Here is a 17,628-nt window from a genome sequence, read left to right on the forward strand (position 1 = left end):
GAGAGCAACTGATGGGGAGAGCCCAAGGGGAGGGCGGTGGGGGATGGGGGAAAGAAAAACTAATCAATAAGAAAATAAACTAAAGCAGCCACCGCGCCCCCAACACCTCATTCCGTCCTCCAACAGCCTCCAGTGTGGCTCCTGTGCTGTCCCCAGGGACCCACTGGGAAGGACGAGGCCGGTTTCCCGCAAGGAAGACCACCCGGCAGGCAGTCTCGGCCGTGGGAACGCAGGGGCGGGCGGCCTGGCCGAGGGCTGCTCTGCGTTATTCATCAAGTACGTGTCCCACATCCATTCCCGCTACTCGTGTGTCGAAACAGCTCTAAGTACAGACGTGACAGTCACATGTCCTCGGTTCTTAGTGTCACATAAACACAGGGGTGCCTTCCTGAAGGGACCCTCTGACCCAGAGACCCAGCTCTGTGACCCCTCCCTCGGGAAGAGCCCAGAACTCCGAGGTGGCCCACCAGCCTGGCTGAGGGACCTGCACCCAGCGTGGGGCAGAAGCCGCTGCCTCTGGCATTCCTGTGGGCCGGGCCCCCTCTCTGCCCATCGGAAGTCCCCTGCCTTAAGGTTGCTCTCCCCGCCTTATGGAGCAGCCTCAAAGCTGTGTCCAGGGTGGCATTGCCAGGCTTTCCTCAGTCCAGAGAGGGACCCGCGCCCCTGGGCGAGGACAGCAGCCCCATTCCCGGGCCGGCCCCCAAGTCAAACATCAGGCCTGGGACCCGCCCAGCGAGGCAAACAGGTGGGTGGTTCATCGAAACGTCTGCAGACAGGCCCAGGTTCCCGAGAAACTCTGCGAAACGTTGCCCAGCGAGAGCCAGGGGACACGTGTAACTTGCCTTAAAAGATCAGAATAATACATTTAAAAGTATTTTTAAAATTAAAGTAAGATACAGATCAGAATAAGAACACAATGACCACGATGGGGAGTTGGAAGTCACCCCCAGGTGGGCCCGTGGCACCCGCCACGCTGCCTGGACCAGAAGTGGCTGGAACAGGGCGTCAGCTGCACCCATGGCCCGGGGTTGCTCAGGTCCAAGGTCGCCCAGCAGATGGTGGCAGCCTCTCTGGGCGCCTCGCTCTTCCCCCCCACTCTTTCCTCTTTGCCACTTCTGTCCTTGTGTGGTCATTCACTTCAGAGGGCCTCAGAGAGCGTGGGCACATTTCCCTGTAAGTCCTGGTGTTTGTTCAGCTGACCAGACTCCGGGTCCCCACAACCTCCCTCTAACGTCCTCACGTCCCCTGTGTCTCCTTCGGCAACGACCTCCAACGGAGTTGGTGTGGTCGCCTGACTTTCGGCGACGTACGTGTCTGTCCCCTCTGTGACTCGGTGTTCTCCGGGCTGCTGCCGCCCCTCCCCGGGTCCGACCCGACACATGTTTCCCGGCCTTTGGAAGACGCACCTTCAAGCTGTTCTCAGGAGGGGCTGGGGCGCGGGTTTTAATTTGGGAATCTCTCGGCTTGGGGGCAGCTCACTTCCGTTCCTCTCAGGATCCTGGCAGAATAACAAGCCCCCCAAACACCCACGTCCAGATCCCCCAAACCTGTGAAAGTCTCAGGTTTCATGGCAAAGGGGAACGAAGGTGGCAGTCACCATTAAGGCCGATGAGCAGCAGCCCTGGATGTGGGAAGGTGGCCCTGGGGAACCCAGGGCGATAAGTGGGCGGAAGCAAGAGGCTGGAGCCCATAACAACCAGAGAGTCACCTGAGACGGACTCCACCTCCGGGGCCAGCATGTGCACCCAGGTGCCCCCGGAAGCTGGGAAAGAAAGGGGACAGGTCGGCCCCAGAGGCCCCAGGAAGGATGGCCAACACCTCAGTCCCAGCGCAGTGACACCCAGGCCGGACAGCTGACCTCCAGAACCGGGAGATAGGAGCCGGGATGCTTTCAGCCCCTGGGTTGGTGGCCTGGCAGAGAAGGCGTGGGCGGCCTCCCTGGGCTCCCGCCGGCCCGAACCTGCTGCCTCCTGTGGCCCAGCTGGCGCCGCCTGCCTGGGACGGCGTTGCCTACAGCGACCCGAAGGTCCGCCCCTCTCTGTCCCAGCCCAGAGAGCGTCCATTCCTGGTTCTCAGATGACAAGGGCACCTGGAGTCCGTCCAATGTTGTCACTGAAAGTGGATACGTTTGATCTCATCTCGACCACAACGTTATGCCTGGCGGGCGTTCTCTGAGGCAGAACAAAGGCAATGTGTTCGCTCTCTGGGGACAGTTCTTGCAGGAGTTTGTGCTGGCAGGCTTCCCGGGAAGGGAACACCAAGTGATTCAGGGCTGCGGTCCTCCTGCGACGCTGGGTGCCGGGGACTCCTGCCTGGACCCTCCGAGCCGAGCTGTCGTAGCCATGCCGGGTGGGGGCAAAGGCAGGGAGTCCGCCCGACTTGCTCCCCCACCGGGAGGCCCCAAACCGCTCGTAGAGGAAGTGCCTCCTGGCTTTGGCCTCGGAACTCTGTGACCACTGTCGGGAAGGTAGAGTGACCTGTCGGTTTTCTCAGCAGGGTGCCACCCTGCCATCCACCTACTGGGTGCTGTCCTCAGCTAGGGGCTACGGACTCAGGTCAGGGTGGCAGAGGGGACGTGACTGGCCAAGGCCCCACAGAAAACAGCGTCGGCCTCTCCTGGAGACTCAGTGACCCTTTCCGCTGCGCTCTCTGTGACGTGCGCTCTGCCCCCTTGTCCACCACTTGGCCGTTCTCTCTTCTCTGTCTCTTGGACATGCCCACTAGGAGCAGATGGTCCCAGGAACCACATAGCCTGACCGGACCACCCGGCCCGATCCCTGCTGGGCTCCCCCGAGCCTCCAGTCCCACCCCATCGGAGGCAGATTAGATACTCAATGCCAGCGACCTCGGGCCCACGCTCGCCCAGCTGGGCGGGACCCCTGGGCTCGTGGCCCAGCTTGCAGATCTGTGCTGAACAGCTCAGGGCTCCGGTGCAGGGCCCGAGGGGCACGGGACCCAGGACTGCTGGCCGTCCTCTGTCCTGCTGAGCTACTCCAGGTCCTGTGGGCAGCGGTGGGCAGTGCCTCAGCCTGTGACTCGGAATCCCTGTGGCCCACGCCCCCATCGCCAATGAGCGAAAGTCACGCACGTACATTCGGGAAAATCGGACCACTGCAAACAGTCACGGAAGCATTTGCATGCCACGTCATTTCGAATAAAAATAAAGCACTTCACTTCCAAGGCCCCCGAACTGCACATCTGAACCCACGTGTTAGGCCATGAGGGAGTGTTTTGGGTGCTCACACATGTAAAGCCTGTTGCAGAAACGAGACATCCAGTTGTGCCCTGTCTCTGTGTTTCCCCAAGGGAGCTGAAGGGCAAGGTCAAGAAAGGGCGCCCCCAGAGGGAGCTGGTGTCCGATGTGGCCCGCCTGAACGAGACCCACTGTGCCCACTGCCTGCAGCCCTACCGGCTCCTCGCCGCCCCCAAAAGGCAATGCCTGGACTGCGGCCTCTTCACCTGCCCGGGCTGCAGCCACGCCCACCCGGAGGAGGGCTGGCTCTGCCACCCTTGCCACCTGGCCAGGTGAGCTGGGACTGAAGCTCCAGGGGCCCCACTGGGTTGGGGGCCTGGCCCGTCCCTTCGGTGGGACAGGCTGAAGAGGGGGTGGGCCCGTGTGTGGCTGTGGGCAGAGCCGTGTGTGGCCAGGAGCCTCAGACCTGAGCTGCGTCCCCCCGCAGAGTCGTGGAGAGGGGCTCCCTGGAGTGGTACTACGGGCACGTGCGTGCCCGCTTCAAGCGGTTCGGGAGCGCCAAAGTGGTCCGGTCCCTGTGCGCACGGCTGCCGGGCGCAGGTGAGGAGTGGGCAGAGGGGACGGTGGGGGTCGGCGGGGTGGGGGAGGGAGCCTTTGTTCCCAGGCTGTTTTCCTGTTTCGGGACCAGTATCCCTTTTCTCTGGTGTGTGTGTGACTGCCTGTCCATCAGTCCCGTTCCTGGGGTTTGTTAAGGGGTTGGCAGCTTGCTGTGTGGGGTGCAGACATTTGCACCCCGGGCCTGGCCCAGAGCCCGGGAAGCCCTGCGTCCTGACTTCCCCCCGTCTCCAAGGTCGCATGTGTCAGAGCTTCATAGCGAGTCGGGAGCTCACAGACCAGGCTCTCCAACTCGGCAGCTGATGGAACAGCCGGGCCCAGACTCGTGTCCCAGGTCCCCAGGTCCTTCCTCCCTGGGCGGTGGGTTTGGGGTGACACAGAGAAATCCCCCAAGCCAGGATGTCTGTAAGAGTGACAGTGGCCCTCCTGATAGCCAGGCTGGGACCACAGAGGACTGGGTGTGCCGCCGGGACACGGGGAGGGGGCCACACTCTGTTCTTGGGGGGCTCCTTCCCCTTTCGTCCTCAGGCTGCTTCTTCGAGGCTGACATTGTAGACTCGGGCTGGAGCCCAGGGGAATGTCACCTCCCTGCCCGCTCAGCCGTCCAGGAGCCAGCTGAGGGGTCTTCCCGCAGCAGAAGGAGCTTGGTCCGGCCCCCTCTGCGGGGCCGGGGGAAGCACCGGAGAATCTCAACCTCAGTGTCGGCTGCTCATGGCAGGAAACCGCATGCCATACCAGAGCCCTGAGGACCCGCTAGGAACCTAGGCTGGTCCAGGAACCTGTGTCATGTACAAGGTCACAGGGATCTGGTCCGGAGCTCAGTTAGCCAACGCTGCAGGGAGCCTGACCATTTCAAAGCTGTCACCACCGAGAGCCAGCAGGTGGCGCTGTGGGGCAGCCGGCACCTGCTTCCCAGAGCGGCCAGGACTCAGGGGTCTCCAGGGACGCAGGCTGCGGTCCAAGGGGTGGCGTCCCAGGGGCTGTGCTGTCCCTGAGAGTGCCCACGAGCACAGTGCATGTGTGCACTGAAGTGTGCAAGGAAGGGGCGCTAGAGCTGGGGAGAGTGTGCTGCTAAAAATATTCAAACAAAGAAACGAGTCAAGTTAGTGTTTTGGAACCTGGCCCAACCAGGACCTGAAACAGACCTGAGGACTGTGCACAGCTGTGGGGGTGGGGGGAGTCCCCAGGGTCTTGGGGTGCCCTTCGGACTGTGGGGTGCGTTTTCCCAACGGCCCCACCACGGGACAGGCAGGCGCTGCGGGAAGAGCGTCTGGGATGCAGGGAGGTGCCCCTCTTCGGTCCAGGAGCTCGCCAGCCCCCACAGGGGTCTTCCCTCAGCGCCTTTTCCTCGGCCGCAGGTTTGTCTGACCGCGTGCAGAGCCTGCCCAGCATCCGAGGTATGTCCTTCTTGCTCGGACGCTTGTGCTTCATGTCCACCTCCCTGCCCAGAAAGCCCTGCCCTGGCTGGTGTGACTCAGCGGACTGAGCGCCAGACTGTGAACAGAGAGGTCACTGGTTCAATTCCCAGTCAGGGCACAAGCCTAGGTTGTGGGCCAGGTCCCCAGTAGGGGGTGCTCAAGAGGCAACTATATATCGGTTTCCCTCTCTTTCTCCCTCCCTTCCCCTCTATTTAAACATAAATAAAAAATGTTTTAAAGAAAGGAAGAAAGAAACCTCTGCAATGTCCAGAACATGGGAAGTCCTTCGGTTTTCTTTAATCACGACTCGATCCTCACAGAGGGGCTACTGTCACTCCCACCCTTGTCCCAGGTGCAGAGGGAGACGTAAGGAGTTGATAACAAAGGGACGTGGAGGTCCTGCTCCTACTCAGTCCCAGGGGCAGGGACCCCACCCTGAGGTCACACACACCCCGGGCCTCTGGGCAGCCGTGTCCACACTCCCTCGGCCCAGACGGAGTCCACTTCTAGAAGCCTCTGTCTGGCTGTTGGACATGAGTTTCCTCAAGGTCGTCACTGTCCAGAGAGATAATTACCAGGTCTGTCCCCTGAGGGGGGGACACCGGCTGGCTGGTACTCATGTCTGGCGGCCTTGGGGGCCGAGAAAGGAGGGGAGAGAGCCCTGGGCTGAGACTCACCCCCGCCTGACTGTGCGCGGGGCTGGGCTGGTGAGCAGGGGAGTGAGCCCGTGGGAGAAGCGGATTCTTCGGGAAAAGGGGACTCGGCTCCAGGCCTCCTGCACCCACCGGGACTCCAGGGCCTTCAAACGGTCTAAAGGGGTCAGTAAATGTGCGGTGATCACCGGCACCATGTGACCGGTGACCATGTCGAAGCAGAGCACTCGTTTTCTGCTGTGACAGGACCAGTTTTAATGATGCTTGGGGGGTCCTTGTGCGGCCTCGTCTGGGTGTTCTGTGACGGATGGGTGGGTGGGTGGACGAGTGGATGGACGAGTTGGCGGGTGGGAGGGCGAGAGGATGAAAGGACAGATTGGGGGAAAGAGGCGGACGGACAGACAGAGGGTTCGCCTCCAGCCTCTCGCTCCCTGAATGGGTGTGTGTTGCAGGTGGGCCTGAGCCAGGCCCTGGAGACAGAAGTGCGGGCAGTGAGCAGACGGACTCGGACGGACAGCTGGACCGGGCAGCCCGGGCCCAGCCCCTTCGCAGCACAGTGAGTCCCCCCAGCCACCCCCAAGACCCCCCCAGCTGCAGCCTCGGGCTCCAATTTCCTGGGAATCTCGGTGCTCGCCAGAAGTCCGCTCTGGCATGAGCCCTAAGACTCTGCCTCCTTCCGCCCTGTGGGACAATCACTGAGGTCGCCAAGCAGGAGGGTGAACCCCAGAGCCAGTGGTGGGCCTGCCAGGAGGGCCGCCTGGACCTCCCAACCTGCGCCCACCCCCGGGCCCCCCGCCAAGGGCACACGCGTCCCTCCCGCTGGGGCAGTGGGAGGCAAACCCTGGGGGCTCTCCTCTGGGAGCTTTTTGCTTTTCTTAGGACCGAGCATGAGCCTTGTTTTCATTGGTGTTTGTTTCTGTTTTCACTCACTTTTACATTGATTTGGGGGATAAAGATGAGCAAAGTGACCACCAAGTTCAGACGGGGAGCGGGATGGAGGGCAGGAGGGTGCGTGTACACGGAGCCACGTGGAGAGTGACGGGTCTGCCCGCTGCTCCTCGGGGGACACGGGCCTCTGTGTGTGATGAAAGCGGGCCCGTGCCCGTCCCTGAGCCTCCAGAGCGCTGACGGGCGTTCACTCTCTTCCCCGCACGTCTGCAGGGTGAACACCGCCCAGGGGTGGGGGTCAGAACCGGCCTCTGCCCCTGCATCTGCAGCACGGGGAGCTCTCCCTCCCACCTCTGCCTCCCCAGGGGGGCAGCACCTCGCAGCCTGCGCCCCATGGCTGCAGCCTCCGGGGGCCTTGTCCTTGGCACGGCCCCTCTGAGCAGTCGCATGTCGGTCATTGGCTTCTGCTTATCCAAGCGTGGTGCTGGGCACACAGACCTGAGGGGGAGGGCGTGGGCTCTGAGCGGCCCCTCTGTTTGTTTCCAGCACCCACCCTGCAGCCCAGGGGCGAGGGGCGTCTGGTCCTCCCCCTCTCCTGACCCTGCCCCCCTCTTGCCCAGCCCGTGCCCCCCAGGGGAAAGCGCCTGCTCCCCATTCACAGCTGGGACTTCGAGGCCGACTCAGACGACTCCGCTGGGCCTGGCAGTCGCCCCCCGAGCCTGTCCTCAGCCCCAGAGGCCCTGGACAGCCTGCAGGTCAGTGGGCACTTGGTTCTGCTCCCCACTCCAAGCCGGGATGACGTGAGCCACAGGTGGGGGGCGAGGACCAGAGTCTCCAGGGGGTCTGAGCTGGCGGCGTGGGCATGTGGGGTGCAGGGCAGGGAGTTGGGGGCCCAGAGTACTTGGGGTGGGTGCTTATCCCAGAAAGAAGGCAGAGCCGTGGCTCCCGAGGGCCTCCTTCCCTTGGGGACGATGGCACAAGGGAGGGAGCCCTCTGCCGGTCCCGGAAGGACAGAGGAGGGGTGGGGGGCTGCAGCCACCTGCCGCTTGGGCCTTCGGGGATTATGAAGAGGTACCCAGAACGATGCACCTGCCCCCCAAAATAACTCCCCACCCTCTTTCCTTGGACCTTTGGTCTCTGGGGAAGCTAAGCCGCCGGGCTGCTGGAATGTTTCTTCCTCTTCGTGTGACAGGTGGCCCTGTGTGTGGGGACACAGCCTTCTCCCCAGGAGACAGGGTCAGAATAGGCAATAAGAGCAGGGTTCCTGAAACCAAAGGGACCTGCTTTCTAAAGGCACAAAGCGGGCAGGAGTCTAGCGCTCAGTCAGCCAGACGACGCCTGGAAACCGCAGGGGGTGGACCAGAAAGACCCACGTGCCAGCGAGCTGCCCCCAGTGTAAACCTCCTGGGTCAGCAGGTCCCGTGGGCTCAGGCCCTCACAGGTGAGCCCTGCCCGGAGGAGGCCGGCGCCAGGGGCTCTGGACACCACTCCCGTGAAGAGGTGCAGACAGACAGCCTCTCACCTGCCGGACCGGACGGCCCCGCTGAACTCTGCCTGCCAGGAGCGGCCCATGCGGCAGCCCTGGGGGCCGCTGCCTCTCCTGGTAGGTACCTCTGCTGGGCTCTGCACGGTGGGTGGTTCTGGAAGCCCGGGCCACCACTGCAGTTTGGGCAGACACACTGGCTGATTTCAAGTAGCGCCCCCTTCCATAGGACCGATGGGCAAGGGCCGTCCTGGCAAACGCCATGGACTCCTTCCCGCTCTTCCTGCGCTGGGCGCACCGCCGGCAACACTCGGGCAAACCAGTGTGGACGCCGGAACTGGCCACGCAGTGCCTGGCCGCCCCTCAGAGAGGACGTTGTTGCAGGACAGGGATATGCAGGTTTTCCTGAAATGACTGAGACCAGTGGGGACAGGGCAGCTCCAAAGCGGAGGACCAAGGGTGCCCCTGGGGACCAATGGCACCGGTCCTGTGGGGCGCCACCTGCCCTGGTGCCCCCTGGGCTCCCTGCTGTGAATCAGGAAGCCTGTAGGTGCTGAGAACCCAGATCCGCTCGTTGAATTTCGTTGCCCATTGCTTTGTAATGAAATCCCAAGGTGCTTCCTGTTCTTGGCCCGAGGGAGTGTGTGGGCGGGGGGCGGAGGCGCCGGCTCCCCACGGATGCAGGAGCAAATAAGGTCACGGAAGCCGCACAGCCTTCCCACTAATGGTCTTGCGAGGTGTGGTGAAGACGCCGCCTGTTCCCATCCTCCCCTCTGGTTCTGTTATAGTCCTAATCTCATGAGCCACCCGCCGCAAGGGTCCCGGGCAGCGAGTAAACGAGTCTGCATTGACTGAGCCTCCAGACCTGGGCACGCTCATTTCCTCCCTAATCGCCCACGCTGTGAGGGCGGGGGCCGGGGGCCGGGTGGGGGGAGGCGGAGCGGGACGGCAGCAGCCGAGAAACGGCGTTTGAGGTCCTGCCTTGCCGAGCTCCAAGCCCAGCTCTGCTGACAGACCACCCCTCTCACTGACTCTAAGACACATTTCTGCCCTTCCCTTAAATGTGAGCCCGTCACAGCAAGGAGGGTATGAACAGACTGCACTGGGGCGTGATTGGCAGGGTTATTGCCCCTGAGGCCCCTCCTTCCCCGCCAGGCCCCGCCCCCATTTCCCCTGTGGCTGTGTGGGTGGGTACTTTGTGGGCCCAGGGATAAGCATTTGCAGCCTCACCACAGGTGACTCCCACCCCCCAAAGTGCCCCTCACTGTTCTGGCACCAAAACAGCCCGCAGTGACTGGTGTGGACAATCACTAAAATCACTTCCTAAAATCGCCCCCACTCACAGAAACTTCCAGGACCCACGGCGGCCATACCCCATACCTGTGCACTCAGTGTGGCGTGACCACAGGACATTTGCTTTGTCCGTGTGGCTTTCACATCACCCGGGCCCACGCGAGTGCCGGGGCCAGGCCCATGTGTCCCGAAGGTGGCGGTTCTCGGCCCCACAGCATCAAGAACAAACTCGTGTCTTTGTTTTCTTTTATCTTTTTTTTCCCATTTAAAAACGTGCCCAGTGACTGTCAGACTTTCACCCCCAGTGATCCGAACCGACTCTCCCTCCACAGGGGTGCGCGTGGCCGGGAGTGAGCAGCCACCCGCCCGGTGCCTGACGGACGAGGACACCTCGGAGGAAGAGGGCGCCCAGGCCCTCGCGGTGGCCTCCCGCCATTCCCCACGGAGTGTCAGGGCCGCCTCTGAGATCCAGGTACCGTGGCTGGGGAGGGCTCCTCTGGTAGCTTCTACAGGGGCAGGGGGCCTGTTCGCTTTCACATCGAGTCATCTCGGAGAAATTACGCTTTTCATATTTCAAAGCTATGTGATTGCACAAGCCTAAGTGACCGAGATGAGGGTCACCACCAAAACACACGTCTTCTGTCGGCGTGAAAGGGCCGAGACGGGGCCCTGGCCCCTGTGGAGGAGAGAGTGGGGTCGGGCTGCTTTGTAACTGGTGACTCTTGGGGGCTCTGCTCTGGACGGAGAATCCTGAGCCACGGCTGTGCGAGGCTGGCCTCCGGCACGTTTGCGGGAGCTGGGTTCCTCCGCATGCGGATGCCAGGCACAGACCCCCACCCCGGGGCCCATCATGGAAGAGTTGGAGGGATGCATGGGTGGGGCTCCCCTCCTGGCACCCATAGGCCAAGCTCTGGGCTGTCAGGTGGAGAGGCATAAGGTGGAGCAGAATGGACTCCCCAGGATGGAGACCTTCCCCAGGATGGAGACCCCCCCCATGACAGAGACCTTCCCGAAGGGCCGTGCCCTCGGGGGCATGAAGGCATCAAGGCCGTGTTCGCTGGGCTCCGAACAGGAATTGATTTTTCTCCTGCTCCCGTCTGGGAGCTAATAGCTTCTGGTGCCTCAAGAGCCCGGTGACTCAGGGATGAGGAAGTTGTACATTCAGTCACTTCACATCGTCACCTGGTGTGTCCTCTGGCCCACAGGCGACCCGGGGCCCTTGACAGATAATGGCTCTAGTTCGTTCAGCCGGTGCAGTTAATTGGCGCCTTCCTGTGCTGAGGGGACAGCAGGTGCCCCGGTGCTCGGGACACGTCGTGGGGCTTTCCGGCCCAGCGTCCTGTCTCCCCGACATGCACCCCCAGCTTTGGCGGGGCGTTCCAGACCCCTTGGCATGAGACAATGGGAGTGACGGTCACCTGCGCCGGGTCACAGCCTGGGTGGGGTCTTAGCCTTCCGTCCACAGCCTGGGGACTTGGTGCTGGGTGCTCGGTCTTGCTGGTGGGGGTGGGCCCTGTCCGGCCACGGCCTGGGCCTCTGCCGCAGAGTCCCAAGCTGAGTGAGCGGACATCAGGGGTGTAATGTCTGGGGCCCACCTGGGGACAAGGCCCCCGAGCCCCTTTGTTAAAGGAGGTGCAGGTGCCAAAAAGAGCGCAAGTTAAAGAAACAACTGGTGAAGAGCATGAGCACCGTTCGTTCACCACAGCGTCAGTGCACGGCGAGGGAGCCAGACGAGTTCCCACACACACCACGGAACAGGACCCGCCCCGAGAGGGGGCCAAGTCTCGCGTGTACGGTGGCGGGGACGGGCCTGGAGGGAACCGTGCTGAGTGAAATAAGCCAGAGAGAGACACGGGCCACCGGGCTTCACCGATACGTGGAATCTAAAACAGCAAAGCAAACGAACGGAAAAAAATGGAGACAAACGCATAGATGCAGAGAACGTAAATCAGTGTGTGGAACACATGAAACCAGTGTCTTATCGGATGTCGGCTGTCATTAGAAATAGACTTATAAATAAACAAATGGTGCTCTTAATGGCCCTGGTGCCATTCGGATCTCGGGACAGGCTCACCCAGGAGAGCCGGTTCTGGAAGCGGGGACAGGGGTCCGCATGCGCACCGTGGGCAGGGTCCCAGCCAGGACCGGGGCAACCACAGCTGCAGCAGGAGCCTCGGGGGAGCTCAGGGTGGGCCCCGAAGCAGAGCCACCTCTGAGCACGGTGCTCACGGAGGACCCCCGAATGCAGACCCACCCGCCTGCTCCCTTCAGTGTCCAGGTGCCCACGAGCCCACGGACGCCGACGCAGAGGAGGAGACCCTAAAGAGGAAGCTGGAGGAGCTGACCGGCAACGTCAGCGACCCCGGGGCCTCGTCCGAGGAGGAGGGCAAGGGCGAAGGGGCCGAACCGGGCAGGAGCACGGCCTCGGAGCACTCCCCCAGGACGACCCCGCAGGTATGGCCCCCACCAACAGCCTCAGCAGGAGTGGGGCCGGGCTCAACAGTCTGTGGCTGAGCCCACAGCCCAGGGCAAGCAGCTGACCCCTGTTGGTCCCTGAGGGGGTCCTTCGGTGGACGCACAGGTGTCCAGGCCGAGTTGGCCACCCGGCTGCCCCGCTCCAGGGGTGAAGAGGAAGGGGTCATGGAAGGGAGGCCCATGATGGGGGAACCTGCCGTCTCTCCTGCCAGCAGTCACCGGCAGCGCTTCCCTTTCCCAGGTGAGCACGTCTGCAGGCCAAGTGCACAGGTGGGAAAAGAGCCCCCCGGGCCCTCAGGACCCCACCCAGACCACCAGGACCCCAGACGAGGCGCTGTTGGAGCTGGAAGACAGGGTGGCCCTGACTGCTTCCGAGGTTCAGCAGGCGGAGAGCGAGGTAACCCCATGGCCTCTGGGGGCAGGGGGCTCCCCAAGGTAGACAGTGGTGACCCCGAAGGTCTGACGACAGGGAAGTAGCCCCCAAAGGCTTAACGGGGAACCCCTGTCGGCTCCAGCCCAGGAGCTGGGGGGGTCCCTGTGGGAATCGCACCATGCCACCCCTGTGCCCTACCCTGTCCTTTCCCCCTTCCCTGTATAGTGAGGGACAGGCAGGGTTTGTAGCCACAGGAGGGAGATGCTGTCACTCACCATGCTCCTCCCCATGGGGAGGGGCTTCTCTGGAAGCAGGCTCAGAGTTTAGGACCACGTTCTGGAGAGAGGAACACACCGGCAGGAGCGGCAGGAGTGTGGGCCCTGAGCTGTAGTTTGGGGGTGAGGGTGCTGGCGACTTACAAAGGTCAGAGGGCAGAGCCAGGCCCCCAGGAACAGCTGACGGACTGGGCTCTGCTCCGCCCTCCCCCTGGGGGCCCACGGAGGAGAGAGGGTCTGCCCCTGCGGTCATCGGCACCCACTGCCCTCCCCACGTCCCTGCTCATCGACAGGCACCCTCGGTGCCCAGAAGCTCGGGGCAGGTGTCCGGAGCGGTGCCTGTTGGGGAGCCGGCCAGCCCGAGCACTTCCACTCACCGACTCCCGGTGCTGGGCAAACAATTTCCAACCCCCCGAGGGCGGTGGCACAGTGCCTGACACCAGGGGCCCAGCTGGGACCCCGAGACGGAGGGACCGAGCAGTGGGCGGAGACAGGCCGCAGACCCCGAGCGCTGTGCACTCGGGGAACGAGGGCCTGGAGTGCGTCCAGCTGGGCGTCTCAGGCATCAGCAGCGATCCCTCTGGAGAGACAGAGGGTGGGGGCTTGTCCAAGGGGAGGGAGACTGCCAGGGCCTTGAGAGTCCCAAGGGAGGGCTTGGGGACCGCTGGGGGCCCGACAGGGTGATGGGTGGGTTCCTGTTCCCTGCAGCTTCCTCTGGCTGCTGTGGGAGGGGCGGCTCAGGGTCGCAATGGTGCCGTAAAGCCCCACTCCTTAGCCCCTGGTGCTTCTCTCCCCCGGTCACTGTCCCCCTCCATCCCTGCTGGGAGCCGGACTTCCCGACACTCTCCCGAAGTGTCCAGAGCCCCTTGGTCCTGCCTGGAGGTGGCCCAGCCCCACCCCACCCCACCGACAGCCACACACCCGAACGGAATGGGCCCCAGGAAGTGCAGCTGGGTGGGGCCCCAGTCTTAAGGGAAGCACAATAAAACTGGCGAATCGGGGCAGCTGCTCTCCAGCACTGCGCCTCTGAGATGGACATCTGGGTGACATCTGTCGTCGTCCCCTGTTCCCCTAGGTTTTGGACATCGAGTCCAGGATCGCGGCCTTGCGGGCCGCGGGGCTCACCGTGAGGCCCTCGGGAAAGCCTGGGCGGGGGTCCAAGCTCCCGGTGAGTGGACAGCACGGGGCCCAGGGGTTTGGTGCCCGGACCTCCGGCCAGGAGCACAGGGTCACCCCAGGACCTGGAACTGAGCGCCCCGGGCTGCCACCCCCTCTCCGTGAACTCGGTGTCCTGACTGCCATCGGTGACCCGTGCCCCAGGGGGGTCTTTCTGTTTGTGGTTTGTTGTCCTCACTGGAGAAAGCACTTTCTGAGGGGCCCTCCGCTCCTTCCATGAGGATTTCAAACCCACCCACCTGCACACGCACTTTGAAGTGCCAAGGACACAGTTTGAATGACAGCACCTCGAGCTGACACAGGTGTGGCTGGGACAGGTGGAAGGGGCGGAGGGCCCCCCACGCCCTTCTCTCCCGAGACACGCTGGGAGCCTGCAGACCAGATGGCCCCGGGGAGGGAATCTGGCCGCAGATGAAAGGTGCCCGGGGAGGGCCTCCGACAGGGGTGCCGGGGAGAACCAGTGAGGCGAAGTTCACAGGGCGGCCGGTCCTTTTCCGGCGTGAGTGCGTCCGTGCAGAACCCGGCTTCTGTCTGGAGCTCAGAGCAAACTGAACTCTCCTCTGCTCTGCTCCGCCGAGCCGGCCGCCCCGTCCCAGAACACAGGTTGGCGTGAGGGGCAGGGCTGGAGCGCCTTCCCCGCACTCCCCTGTGGGTGTGGAGAGAGCAGGTCCACCCTGCACCCGGTGGCCCCCTGGGCTGGAGGTCACGCAGCGGGAACCACATGCAGCTGCTCCCTTGTCCTCCAGGTCCTCCTCCCTCGATGTGCGAGGACCCCTGGCCTGAGCCCCGAGCACCCGCCCGCAGGCCCTGAGGACGAAGTCAAGGTGTGTGAGTCCCACTGACCTCTAACGGTCAGACAAGGAGTCAAAGTCCAGGGGCAGGACAGATCCCCGGGGTGGCTGGCGGGAGACTGGTTGGCGGCCTCACAAACTCACTGAGCCGAGGATGGACATGTGTGGGACCCTCACAGCCTGCACCACCGGAAGCTCCCCCAGAGCTAAACGTCTCTTACATCCTGGCACTTGGCGCTTAACTGATTGACAACATGCATTTTAACGTTGAGAAAAGTCCCAATGCTGCCCAAGGACAACAGACAGTCCAGCTGATTCTCTGGAATCTGGAGGGATGATAAGTCCAAAACGAGCTCCCGGAATTCCTAAAAACTGTAGTTGAGAGACGTCTCCTCCCTTCCAGGTCATGGCTGTGCCCCGCCTTCTGCAGAGGAAGCTCAGTAATTCCCCTGAAGGTCAAGGTAAGAGTCACCTGCCCCCCGACCCCATGGGTGTGGAAGGGGGCTCTGAGTTTCTTCGCAGCCAGTGGGTCCCAGCAGCTGGTGCCCCTGCCCCCGCGGACACTCCCACTGTGACTGACCCCTCCTCAGGTCAGAGTCCCAAGACCCCCTGGCTGTCACATCTGAAGGAAAGGAAAGGGGCGGGTGCACCCCCACACCAGGGCAGGGACGTCTCCACGGCCTTGCCCCAGGGGGGCAGGATTTCGGGCTGGTGCCAACGCCAAGGAGCAGGGGCACTGAGCCGCTGACACGGGAGGGCGGAGCTCTGGCGGCTTCTGGGCTGGTGCTCGCCTGCGCTGCCACCTCTTTGTTCATTTCTCGGGAGGCGAAGACTCTCGTTTGGGGTGCGAGTGTGACTAGTAAGCCCGCCCCCCCGGGTTCTCCCCAAAGGCCAGGACGGCGAGTCCTTCGATCGGAAGTCAGTGAACCGCGGGTCCCTGACGCAGAGGAGCCCCAGCGGCAGGAGGGGCTCCACCCTCCGCAGCTTCGCGGTAGGTTCCCCGGCCCCCCCCCCCGCCGACTGTGGCCGGTCAGGTTGCCTGTGGGCAGCAAGTCCTCCGAGGAGAGGAAACCGGGGCAAAGTAACATGTAAAGGGACACACGAAAGATTTAAAGAAAAATGGGAAGCATTTCTCAAAGGCGCCAGATAAATCAGTAATGAGCCTCTGCTTGCCCCGGCCTGGGTCTCAGCTCGGGGGCAGGGACAGTCCGGAGGCAGTGAGGGCCCTGTCCCCACCCCCACTGGCCGGTCCAGTGTCGTAAAGGCCATTCAGCCAATGTCACCTGCAGATGCTGAAGTCAGGGGACTTTCGTGGGAGGAGGACACTCTCCAGAGCTGCCATCCCAGGCCCCCCCAGCCCGGGAAGCGGCAGGCTCTGTCCTCAGTTCCCAGTTCTCTGTCCTCAGAAGTGCGGCCGAAGGCCCTTCTCTGACACCAAAGTCCCCGTGTCTCCAGCAGCAGGAGAGCCACTCTCCTCACGCCAGCACCGCCCGTGTAAGGAGACCCAGCCCCTTACACAAGCAGCCGACCTCTGGGGCTGTGAGGTCACACTCGCATCCTGGGGCCATCAAGATGACTCAGGACCAAGGTCCTCGGTCAAGGCCCAAACGCCCTGGGTCCCAGAGCGCCCCACACACATGTCCCACCGGCTCCTGGCCTGCTGGAGCCCTGCCCCAGGGAGCCGGGCCTCCCAGCTGCCCCCCCCCATGTCTGAGCAGAGACCAGCTGCCGGGGAGGCGGAGCTAGCGCCGCCTGCTCCCCAGGAGCCGCTTGTAAAAGGACATCAAAGGGTCTCATCACAGAGACGCACAAAAGCAGGGGCACGACCATGAGTGGCCTTGGTGTTCCTTGTCTTGGTGACAGGGAGGTGCAGTGTGCGTCCTCATTGCGGCCCCCATTAGTCCACCCCACATGAGGGGACACGTATTCGGGAAGTGACCAAGAGCTCGGACTCCCTGCATGGCCCAGCTTAGCCAGGAAAGAGGCCATGTGGCCACAGCATGGCCATCCCCGTGGAGACCCGAGGACAATGAAGAAGAAAGTGTCAGTGGGGACTTGAGGGAAGAAATGCTTTCAAGTGAGACTGTGTTTCAGAGTCTGAAGGGTCAGATACTTTGTATCCATTCTCCCCCTCTGATGGGGGACGTGTGTCCGCAGGATCCGCAGCCGGGAGCCCAGGGCGAGGAGGGCTCGATGAACCCCCAGCGGGCCGACTCACGCCTTCTGACCAACGCGTCTGTGTGTGTCGCTGCGTGCACTCCAGTGCGTGCACCCACATTCACACCACTGAGTGTGTATGTGCACACGCCCATGTGTTTTACATGCACGCTCAGATGTCTAAGTTCCTGTCTCCCTCTGTGAACAGCCGTGCATGTGCATGTGTGTACATCTGTGTGCCTCGTGTGTGTCTGTGTGCACTCCTGTGCATGCACACTTACTGTGTGTGTGTTTGTGTTTTTAGAAACCGGTGATGATCCACCATCCCTGAGGGGCAGAGGCTCGTCGGGACAGGACCACGCCTTGCTCTCCGCCCCTAGAAGCTCTGACCCTCGGGAAACTTCGAGGGTCTGTCCCTTCTTCGCGATGCTGCCATTCAGACCCCTTGAAGGTCACACAGAAGACCCACCCACTATGACCTTTCTCTCTCCCCCTCGCCCTTTCTTGTGTTGCTTTCCTGAGTGGGGCGAAGAGGGATGGCACTGACCGCCCGGGTTCATGACCGGGCGTCGGCCCACGGGGCTGGAGGGCTCTGTGCGTGCGGGTGTGGGGGGGGAGTCGGGACGAGTAACTGAACTCGAGACCCGCTGAGAAACCGGCGGGAACAGAGCCGTACCCCTCCCCCACCCCTCCCCGCACACACCCATCCCCGCACACACCCATCCTGCTTTTTTCTTCCATTTCTCTGCGTGCGTTAAATTCTTTCCCAATGCACACAAATTGCTGTGATAATAAAAATCGACACATTTGTTTCTGATAGCAATAAACGTGTCCATCT

At 62.7% G+C, this 17,628-nt stretch overlaps 1 protein-coding gene across 5 annotated transcripts in view; it reads left to right on the forward strand.

Annotated features, from left to right (window-relative positions):
* MLPH (melanophilin) overlaps positions 1–17,602 on the forward strand; it is a 32,860-nt gene extending 15,258 nt beyond the window's left edge. For 3 of the 5 annotated variants that reach the window (XM_053655224.1, XM_053655223.1, XM_053655222.1), the window contains 14 exons: positions 3,307–3,525; positions 3,681–3,793; positions 5,167–5,205; positions 6,332–6,435; positions 7,388–7,522; positions 8,184–8,370; positions 9,876–10,015; positions 11,815–11,997; positions 12,260–12,415; positions 13,742–13,834; positions 14,589–14,666; positions 15,037–15,094; positions 15,524–15,624; positions 17,095–17,602. In XM_053655224.1, the coding sequence (XP_053511199.1) occupies positions 3,307–3,525; positions 3,681–3,793; positions 5,167–5,205; positions 6,332–6,435; positions 7,388–7,522; positions 8,184–8,370; positions 9,876–10,015; positions 11,815–11,997; positions 12,260–12,415; positions 13,742–13,834; positions 14,589–14,666; positions 15,037–15,094; positions 15,524–15,624; positions 17,095–17,121 (1,633 nt within the window). In that variant the 3' untranslated portion in view covers positions 17,122–17,602. The remainder of the gene's footprint in view (positions 1–3,306; positions 3,526–3,680; positions 3,794–5,166; positions 5,206–6,331; positions 6,436–7,387; positions 7,523–8,183; positions 8,371–9,875; positions 10,016–11,814; positions 11,998–12,259; positions 12,416–13,741; positions 13,835–14,588; positions 14,667–15,036; positions 15,095–15,523; positions 15,625–17,094) is intronic. The other 2 variants (XM_053655226.1, XM_053655225.1) reach the window with 2 other exon arrangements.
* Positions 17,603–17,628: the final 26 nt, after the last annotated feature.

The sequence above is a fragment of the Artibeus jamaicensis genome, unplaced genomic scaffold (assembly GCF_021234435.1).
Source record: "Artibeus jamaicensis isolate MK-2021 breed Jamaican fruit bat unplaced genomic scaffold, CSHL_Jam_final contig_944, whole genome shotgun sequence".
NCBI lineage: Eukaryota > Metazoa > Chordata > Mammalia > Chiroptera > Phyllostomidae > Artibeus > Artibeus jamaicensis.